The 10,229-nt window shown below is 38.1% G+C and overlaps 2 protein-coding genes across 5 annotated transcripts; both read right to left on the minus strand.

Moving 5' to 3' along the window:
• Positions 1 to 1,442: 1,442 nt before the first annotated feature.
• LOC136258918 (ribonuclease inhibitor-like) lies at positions 1,443 to 2,992 on the minus strand. The gene is made up of 7 exons (XM_066052303.1): positions 2,833 to 2,992; positions 2,491 to 2,658; positions 2,008 to 2,175; positions 1,737 to 1,882; positions 1,650 to 1,689; positions 1,539 to 1,600; positions 1,443 to 1,488 (listed from the first exon to the last, which is right to left on the minus strand). Exons 1-7 carry the CDS (start codon positions 2,978 to 2,980, stop codon positions 1,477 to 1,479), a joined length of 744 nt encoding a protein of 247 aa, XP_065908375.1. The 5' UTR covers positions 2,981 to 2,992; the 3' UTR covers positions 1,443 to 1,476.
• LOC136258913 (NACHT, LRR and PYD domains-containing protein 1-like) lies at positions 2,962 to 9,876 on the minus strand. Of its 4 annotated transcripts, XM_066052295.1 has the most exons (4): positions 9,376 to 9,876; positions 8,901 to 9,282; positions 4,513 to 4,836; positions 2,973 to 4,465 (listed from the first exon to the last, which is right to left on the minus strand). In XM_066052295.1, the coding sequence occupies exons 2-4, from the start codon at positions 9,187 to 9,189 to the stop codon at positions 2,988 to 2,990; spliced, it is 2,091 nt and encodes a 696-aa protein (XP_065908367.1). In that variant the 5' UTR covers positions 9,190 to 9,282; positions 9,376 to 9,876; the 3' UTR covers positions 2,973 to 2,987. The 4 variants fall into 4 exon arrangements, with proteins under 4 accessions (XP_065908368.1, XP_065908370.1, XP_065908369.1 ...); XM_066052296.1 differs by lacking the exon at positions 9,376 to 9,876 and having other exon boundaries at positions 2,962 to 4,465; positions 4,513 to 4,821; positions 8,901 to 9,369; XM_066052298.1 differs by lacking the exons at positions 8,901 to 9,282; positions 9,376 to 9,876 and adding an exon at positions 8,053 to 8,077 and having other exon boundaries at positions 2,968 to 4,465; positions 4,513 to 4,821.
• Positions 9,877 to 10,229: the final 353 nt, after the last annotated feature.

Consider the following 10,229-nt stretch of genomic DNA (forward strand, 5'->3'; position numbering starts at 1 on the left):
ATTTGGAAGAGTGTCATGTACTGACTGTTCTATTAGAGTGTTTTACTACAATTTGCAGGTATGAGTTAATGTGTAACTCAGTCCAAGACTGGAGAAATTAGAAAGATACCATGTGATGTTGAGGCTGACCATTAATATCAGTATAGGGACAACACTCACAATCTCCTCCACAACCATTATTTCTATTTGGAAGAGTGTCATGTACTGACTGTTCTATTAGAGTGTTTTATTAGTTTTTGCTGTACTAAGCCCTTAAAGCATATCCTGGAGTCCTGAAGTTAACTCAGTCCAGTGTGTATAAGAAATTGAATGAATGTCATAGATAATTGTTTACGTGCTCATCAAAGGCATAATGCTCAATTTATGAGCATACAATTATAATAATAACCTCATACTCTAGACATACTTGTACATAAACAGTTACTCATATCAGTTCAGGTTTTAAAGCCACAACAAAATATGTACACATTGCACTAGTGTCATCTTCAGGTGAATATGGTCCATGTTATGCTAAATTAGTTATGAGAATTCTGATTACAGTGGAACCAAATCCCTTGAGACCAGGGGTGGTACAAAAGTCTGAAAAGTCCATATCTCTGTTAAAATAGCTTTTCAAACTTTTCAGTATTATCAACTACCCTAATAGAACATTCACTACTCTAGTATAGCAGTCATTTCTGTAGTTCGGTTACTGAGAATCCGGAAAAGAATAACTGCGGTTCCATGCACTGTACTGATATTCCACCATTTATAGTAGGCCTGCATCAAAATATGCTAGCATAATAAGTGGATATTTTATGGAGATTAATTCCAAAATATTGATACTTCCTAATGGAGCCTTCAGTTGAAACTGCAATAGAGCTCTCAAATGCAACAGCTCCCAGTCCCAGATATACTCTCTAATAGAACAGTAACTTTGTAGTGAAATACTCTAATAGAGCATTCAATGATTACAATGTTCCAAGATAATTATAAGAAATGTTGGGGAAATAATGGGAACACTGAAGAGTACAATAAGTGGAAAAAGGAAATTACATTTTAGGCAATTAAAAGTTTGAACATAATTAAATATTCTCTTGGCCAATTACTGTATTAGACCATTTACATTGAGCTTGAGTGTTTTGTTCTTATAGTTCAAGATCATTTGGTTGAGTGTCTCATTTCAATGTACACGTGACTGCTTTGTTAGAATAGTATAATTGTGTGACTGTAGTCACAGATTTTCTTACTATATATCCGACTTCAATGAAATAATTATTTTTAAAATTCCTTGCTATGGTATTAATCAGTACAAGGATATAATAAACAATAGCAAGACATTTAGACACTTTAATAATTAATGTAAAAGATAAAATTAAATAACAATAGTTAAAATATGTTCACAAGTTTTGTGCAGAGGAGAACACACAATATAATATCATGTGAACCAACACAAGTTTTCAATTTAGTTTGGTCATCCATACATTCTTTGTGTGATCAGATGTTGTCCTGGAAACAATCATAACATTTGATGAATTGAATTATTTTTTACTACATACCTGTAACTTAGTACTAGTGTTTCCATGGTGATCATCTGTTGTCCTAGTAACATCCTCTTGATCTAATGACAACCATCACAACACCACACTACTGTACAACTATATACCCACCTCTTGTAGAATGATCATCTTCACTTTTATTATTCCTCTCCTGTTACCATAGTAACAAATAATAGATTACACAATATCATCTCCTACCACTTGTCTCTTCCTCTCTAACAGAATGGTCAACAATTGCTTGACTTGATCATCACTCTCATGACCATCATTCTCATGACCATCATCAATCACCACATCATGACATATTGTATTGTCCACAGCTGCTTGTAGGACTACACGACTACCTGTAGTGATCACAATGGTACACAAAGGTATGGGACATATCATACAAATATATAAACACTGTTTTATATAACATGAAACACTTCACTATCATCTAAACCACATACAAATCTTACAACTACACTACCTTCCACTGATAAGCCACAGCTATATATCCAGAGTGTAGTGAGAGTATGATTGCATCGAAGACCTTGTGATATTACAACTGCTCCTTCATCTTGTATCTTATTCCCACCAATGTTCAGTATTGTGATTGTCTTATTTTCCATCAATAGTGTCTTGATACAAATGGCACCTGTAGAGATCATAATGCCAAACATTGCCACAATCATTGTTTTCATTTTACTACACAACTAGTATACAATACAAGATGTGTAGTATTACAGAACAAGAGGTACTCACATCAGAAAACCACACCCTCTCAAAACAAGCAAATTAATTGAATGACTAGTACACAAACTGATTAGAGAGAAATTGAACATTGTAAACACTTGTATGGCTTTGACATTTAATATACTTTATTCAGTAAGTGTACAAAAACTATTACAATCTATACACAAAACATTTTGTAATCAACAAAACCACACAGCTAGTTACATGTAGTATTTACCTTCCACTGATATCCCACACTCATTCATCCAGAGCATAGTGAGATTAGTATTGTTATGAAGTCCTTCACATACAGCAGACACTCCCTGATTGCCAATCTGATTATGACCAATGTTTAATATTTCTAATTTCTTATTTTCCATCAATAGTGTCTTGATACAAATGACACCTGTAGTGATCATAACAGTAGACAATTATTTCAATAATATAATATTATCACAAGTTGATGACAAAGCCATATGGTGAGTCATTAGTGACCTTTTGAACAACAAATAATTAACAAATCGATCATCTGGTTATGTACTAATACAACTATCACACTATAACAACATGTAGCTAGTACCTTTAACTGATAAGCCACACTTCCATATATAGAGCTCAGTCAAACTGCTACTATTAGGTAGTTCCTTACAAAGCAATTCCACTCCAATGTCTCCTATTTTATTCCCACTAACATGTAATACTCTTAATGAGGGACTACCTGTGATCATAACAGTATTATAAACAACATCCATTAACATGGAGCTTACTTCTCATGATCTTTACTAAGTGTATCACTCCAGCACTAGTGAGATTATTCCATCCAAGGTACAATTCTTGTAGGTGAATAGCTTTCTTCTCACAAAATTGTGCCAATCTTGATACTCCTTTATCTTCAATGTGACACAACTCCATGTTTAATGCTACAATGGGATAATGACATATTGTGTATGATACACATCTTATGTCATGAGGGTATAGAGTAGCCTCTTTCAAAATCAGTTTCAATGGTGGTATTCCTTCAAATGGAAGATGTTCACTTTCGCATATACATCTGACTGCTACTACCACATCATCATTGTTAGGATCAAACTCATCACTACCTAATGACAGTTGGGATAGAATGAACTTGAGATCCTCTTGTGATTTCAGTCCAGTCAAGCCACACAGCAAGGTTGCAATGTTAGGAAGAATATTGAAATTTTCTTGCAATATGTGGTATTGTTCTTCCTGTGACAAAGCTACACAAATATACAGTGCACATAAAAATTCTTGCACTGTTAAATGCACAAAATTATATGTGACAGAATCTCGAGTTAACTGGTAAATGGTTGCAACCTGTAGCAAACCCTGTCCATCAAACTCTTTGGTTAACTCAATGCCTGATCCTACAAGATCTTCTTCAGTAAATATTATTTTGGGCTCCTTCACTATCTTTCTGCGGAAACCTTTCTCCCTAACACTGCTCCAGTCAAAGAAGGAATGATAAGCTAACTTACATAACAGTAACAACATCTCAGTCATTTCCTTGGGCAAGTCTGGTAGAATATTATGTAATTTTTCTTCAACAGTAGTTGCTATAGCTGGAGATATCACTTTCTTCTCAATGCTCTTCTTCTTCTCCCTACACAGGATCATCACTATGAACAATTTGTATAGTTCAGTTAAAGTTGATGGAAGACTCTTCTGTCTGTATTGGAAAATTTGTGTAACCATCACAAGAGACATTGGGACATAACACAGCTCATAAATATGAGAATAGTTATCTAAATGCTGTAGGAATGTCTCAACTGATTGAACATCATCAGAAAACACATTTGTGACAAATTCTTTGATCTGATCTTCACCAAACCCTACCACCTCGATTGTTCTGTTAGCAACTAGTTCTTGGCATGCATGTGGTCTTGAAGTGATCAATATTGTAGCTTTTACCAGTACAGTAAACCCTATTAGCCGTGTTAAAAATGCATCATTCCTGGCATGACCAACTGAGATTTCATCCAGTCCATCAAGAATGATCAAGCACCTTGAACCATCAGTTTTCTTTACTAACTGGTAGGCTTCATCTCTGGTGTGCTCTGCCATCACTTCTTCCAGTGGTCTCTGTTGGACTGTCCTCAATGGTATCAGCATGACAACATCAAATAAATCAACTAAAAAGCCATCTCTGGCCCACCTCACACAGATCTCATTGACAAGGGTGGTCTTGCCTATACCTACACAACACATACTACATCACTACTACATCACTGTTAATACTCACCTGGGCCTCCCATTATTAGTATCAGTCGAGGACATGGTTTGTTCTGATAATAGAAGATATCCCTCAGATCACCAAGTGGTTGTTTCCTTTTTAAAATTTTATCTACTCCACCCCGCAGAGTCAGTTGTGTGACCTTGTTTGTATGATCGTCCATTAGGGTCACCTCTTCCTTTTCCACAAGAGCCAATCTCAAATACTTGGTCACTTGATGTTTAGGCCAGTCAGTTTTAGCAGTGGGTAGTTGTCCAAGGTATCTAGTCCGTAACCCATCAATGGCATCATCCATGATAGTAGACTGCTTGGTCTTTCCTGCAGAAGTTATACCTGCAAATAAAATTGTCCTTATATCTAGTGATCAATATTTGCACATGCACAGTGGATTACATACTGTGTGTACATAGATAACACCCCATGAATATGATGAAGGCTATGTACAATATAGGCACAAAAAGTGTTACTAAATTCAGTATCATTCCAGCTACAGACCTGCAGTGGTGACCTATCAGTAAGTTTCAGTCAAAATTGCAACCAAATTCAATCTCGTACAGGAAGTTAACTGATTTTTCACACTTTCTGGGGACCATTCCCCTGCAGATCCCCCTAGAAAGCTTATGATTTAGAGTGTTTCACACACTGTGTGGTCACTAGTGTGTATTTCCCCTCACCCTCCCTTTAGAGAAATCCTATAAATCTATCTCTGAACAAAACTAAAACCTTACTTTTATAATCGTATAATTATCTTAACAAAGTGTGTAGCCAGTAGTAAGCTAAAAGAAGCCACCTATAGCTACACTTCTGTGGATGCTGCTGTGTTCCATGCAATAGTGTTTTGTTTTAAAAGTTTATTTTCTGCTCTGGATCTACAAAAAGTGTCTTATATCCTTTTCATAACTTTGCTGGTAACATATCTTCTTTGTTATTCCCTGTTCACTAAGAGTTGTTCTGATAAAGTACCTAGGGTGTTTCATTGTATAGTTAGCGATTCCGGAATTCTGTAAATTTAGCATAAAATTTCTCTGTGAATCTTCCATTGGAAAGTTGACACAATCGATTTGCTGCCTTACAAGCAATTGATCAAACAATTGGATCATTTCTAGGGTTTCTGTGGCAAGGAATATGACAGTCAATTATTACTGCCTGACATAGGCCATTTGTCAGGCAAATATCATGCATGGCCGACCACAATGGAACCTGCCTGACAAAATGTTAGATCAAAATAGAAGGAGGTTGTAGAGTTTTCATAGTGAAGCATTGTCAATAATAATAGCCAAACACAATTTGACAACAATGATTGTATTATTATAGGTTGAGTCACTCTATTCTATCAATGTATCATAAGGATTTCCCTATTATGATGAATTGTGTAAAACAGTAGCATACCAATGTCAGGTAATGCTTTAGGTTGCCTGACATTCTCATTGGGATTTGAAAAAAAGTCAGCAAATTTACACCACAAGTAGCTTATCTCTTTGATGCACTATTTTGGTAACTGTCAGGGAGCTATACATTAGGAGCAAACATAACTATATAAGCAGGTATAAATCAACAGTATAACTCCTTGCTTTGCATGCACAGAGACATTGTTGTATTTTTTGGGTGGAGGTGAATGCTGCGCATGTGTATATGTTGGTTTGCCATCTGTATCAACGTTGAAATCGGGTCGGGTCACCCCGGGTCACATTTTGTCTGGGTCAGACCTGCTTTAAAAATTATCCGGCCAGGATTGGGTCACGTGCGAAGTAAATTGCTTAGTTGGATGGTACAGAAGTGTATAAGCGCGTCATAGTCAAGTCCTGATGTAACTCAGCTTCTTTTGTGAGCCACGCCCACTTATGGGACGACTACCTGCAACAATACGTGCGTGTACTCGTCGTGCAGCCACGCCCATTTTTCGGTGACATTCAAGTCTACCGGTATGCGTGAAACCATGCCTATAGCTGCCTGCTGGCTTATGTGGAGCCACACCCACTAATCGATTGTTATTGTACTAGATAGGTCAAGGCAAGTTTCTTTCTTGAGCCACGCCCACTTTATATCAGGATGTGTCGTTCTTTTTAAAATTATCTTGTTAGGTATGCGCAAAGTCACATCTAAGGCCCCTATTTGGTGATTATTAGTTTCTCATTCAGCCTTTCTAATTATTATGATTCGGGCGGGAGGGTATTACCATTATGCCATTATTTTATAATATTAACACACTGATGTACAGACCTTGTCCAAATTGTCTTTCTTTCTTATTACAAACATTTCCTTCAGCAGCTGATTCTACTTTTCGTGACCGCCAACTGTTTTTCGACAGTCAACTGAAAGCCTGCTTTGATGAAGTCGATAGAACACAATTGCAACTGGCACTGCAGCAATTTGCTAAGGAAAACAACAGTTCTCCTGGCGATACATAGCGCATTGAAGCATTCATCAACAAAAAATTATAACAGTTTGGTATCACGTGTTCTTCTAAGCATGCACAGAGTAAATAATGGCTTACCATGCGGTAGCTTAAGAAGGATGAGGGCGGTGGATGAGAAACTGATAATCACCAAATAGGGGCCTAATTGCAGGAAACGTATCTTGCTTTTTGCAAATTTACGTGGAATCATGCCCATTGACTACTATCAAACAGGGTCGGGTCACCCGAGTCATATTATGTATGTATACGGGTCATCCGGGTCAGACCCGCTTTAAAAATTATCCAAGTCTGACCCGGATTGGATCACAAGTGAAGCAAATTGCTTAGTTGGAGGGTACGGAAGTGTATAGATGCGTCATAGTCAAGCCCTGATGCAACTCAGCTTCTTTCATGTGCCACGCCCACTTATCAGACGACTGCTTGCAACCATACGTGCAGCCACGCCCAGTTATGGGTGATATTAAAGTCAACAGGTAAGCATGAAACAATGCTCATAGCTGCCTGCTGGCCTATGTGGAGCCACACCCACTAATGGATTGTTATTGTACGAGATAGGTCAAGGCCAGTTTCTTTCATGAGCCACGCCCTCTTTATATTGGGATGTGTCGTTCTTTTTAAAATTATGTTGTTAGGTATGCGTAAAGCCACACCTATTTGCAGGAAACGTATCTTGCTTTTTGCAAACTTACGTGGAATCATGCCCATTGACTACCATCAAACAGGGTCGGGTCATATTATGTACGTATACGGGTTATCCGGGTCAGACCCGCTTTAAAAATTATCCGGGTCTGACTCAGATTGGATCAGTTGGAGGTACGGAAGTGTATAGACACGACATAGTCAAGCCCTGATGCAACTCAGCTTCTTTCGTGTGTCACGCCCACTTATCAGACTACTGCTTGCAACCATACGTGCAGCCACGCCCAGTTATGGGTATTATGAAAGTCAACAGGTAAGCACGAAACAATGCTCATAGCTTCCTGCTAGCTTATGTGGAGCCACGCCCACCAATCGATTGCTATTTACAGTTTCTTTCGTGAGCCACTCCCACTTTATATCGGGAATGTGTCATACTTTTTAAAATTATGGAGTGTTAGGTATGCGCAAAGCCACACCTACTTATGCAAACTTACGTGGAATCATGCCCACTGACTATCATCGTTAAGGCCGCTCCAAATAAATTTTCTGTTTCCCGTCCACCGCTCGCTTCTGGTTACTGTCAGCTCTATATATTTCATTATTCCGTATTCTTCCATTATTTTCCGGTTATTCTTACATTCTGTAAAGGCTCAGTAAAAAGCCATCTTGCAACAGTGTCAGCTCACATGTCAGCAATTCTATCAAGTCGGCAAAATTTCCGCTTGTGTTATTTTTTCAATTTAAAAGGAAGGTACAAGCATTAAGCATTCTTTTATGCAGCTTTTTATGGCTATATATGCCAGGCAAATAGCTAATGGCTTGAATGGCTGCAAATTTTATAATGAAATAATGGAAATGGACCGCCCGCCCGCATGCAAATATGCCTGAGTCCAGGACGGGAAACAGAGAATTTATTTGGAGTGGCCTAAGTACAGACACCCTCGTGCTCAACTGTAGCGGTTGGCGCACGCCTCACTTTAAATTAATCTGGGTCAGATCCGGATTGCTATCAGTAACCCGGTTTCAACGTTGGTACGTATAGCATATTGTACGTATCAACCTAGGCTACCGCTAAACTATAATCATAGATTATCGAGAGAAGGGATAGAAAACTATCACGTGACTCATTAAAATTTTTTTTTTAAACAATCAGCCTTACGCGATTCGTTATCATTATCTAGTGGAACGAAATGGTTTGTAGTACTCTCTGGTAATGCTCACTTGTGTATCTAGGCGTTCCGCTATAATACGCCATACAGAAAAGAATAAAAAATACGAAAAAAAAACTAGCCCCACCCAGCATGCATGCAGCAACCGCGCAACAACGCAACGTCGCGCTCACCTTTTTCCAGTTCTTCAGCTACGAACGCTAGTCTTCCTGTATTCCGTAATATCTCACAAAATTTGTCCAGCGTCCCAGGTCCACTATTGGTCAACTGCTCGACAATGATTCGGTTCTTCTCCTCCCTGCTCGTCGTCTGTAATTGTACTCGTTGTGCGGCATTTTTCCCTATCATTTTTTCCTGTATGAGATCGTCAATGATATCATCAGCATCCAGATAATCAACGAGGAAAGCGCGATTGTTGGTAAACACCTCCCTCTGTTTCTTCAAGCTCTCATTACCAGCCATAGCAGTATTGTATTTTGATCAACCACTGGACGTACCGTTGGTAAAGGCCGGAGACGGCCAGTTGAAGTGGGAATCAGCCCCGCCTCTTAATAGCTGCAATACACGAATAAAAAAAGCAATGAAGTTAGTGATGAAATAAAATCCAACTACCACTGAACTACTAAATGATAACCACTAGCTATTCACCTTCTCTAAATCTGTTTATTAGCAGGTAGACTGATGACGTCACTAACAGGAAGTAACACCACAAACAACACATAACTAACAGTTTACTGGTAATTAAACCACAACAATAAAACTATTTTAAAAGAGGAAGTAGTCTGGTTTTGTGTCCATTCTCCCTTTTGTATTTGGGATGGTCACTTTTGTATTATCTCCCAAACAGTGGCAGAGGAAGGTATGAAAAGTTGGGGGAGGGGGTGTTGTGGCTATACATGCACAGTGTGCAAAGCACACTCAGAGCATGCTCTTCTTCTAGGGGGGTCTGGGGCATGCACTCCCCCCTCCAGAAAATTTTTGAAAGTTAAGTGCTATGAGATTGAATCTGGAGGCAGTTTTAGCCAATAATCTTAAACACAGTAGTGCTACACAAAGCAAGTAAGCATTGCTATTATATAGTATAGCGGCGTAGCCCCAAAAATTGGCAATATTGTGCATAAAGCCATGAAACTTTCCAGATAAATAGTACTCCTTAACACATGTATTTTTAGATATAGTGCCATCGCTGAGTTGGCCTTTGGTGGCCTTTATGGCCATTTTGTACAGAAAATTGATCATTTTTGCCTTTTTAACTCCCTGAGGCAGTAATTAACTTGTTAAAACATTAATAAATAAAAAAAAAACATGGTATCAAACAAAATTTCTTGCCAATAGAAACAACTTGGTTTTTATTTGAAGTCAATAGGTGATTTCATTACAAAGTTATGATCATTTTAATTGCTGCAAAATTTCCTGCCCTTAAGGTGTGAATTACCTGCAGGCAGATAATTATGCATAAATTTTTCAGATTTGATTCGATTAGATTTATATATTTAACCTCC

The sequence above is a fragment of the Dysidea avara genome, chromosome 6 (genome assembly GCF_963678975.1).
Source record: "Dysidea avara chromosome 6, odDysAvar1.4, whole genome shotgun sequence".
Classification (NCBI taxonomy): Eukaryota; Metazoa; Porifera; class Demospongiae; order Dictyoceratida; family Dysideidae; genus Dysidea; species Dysidea avara.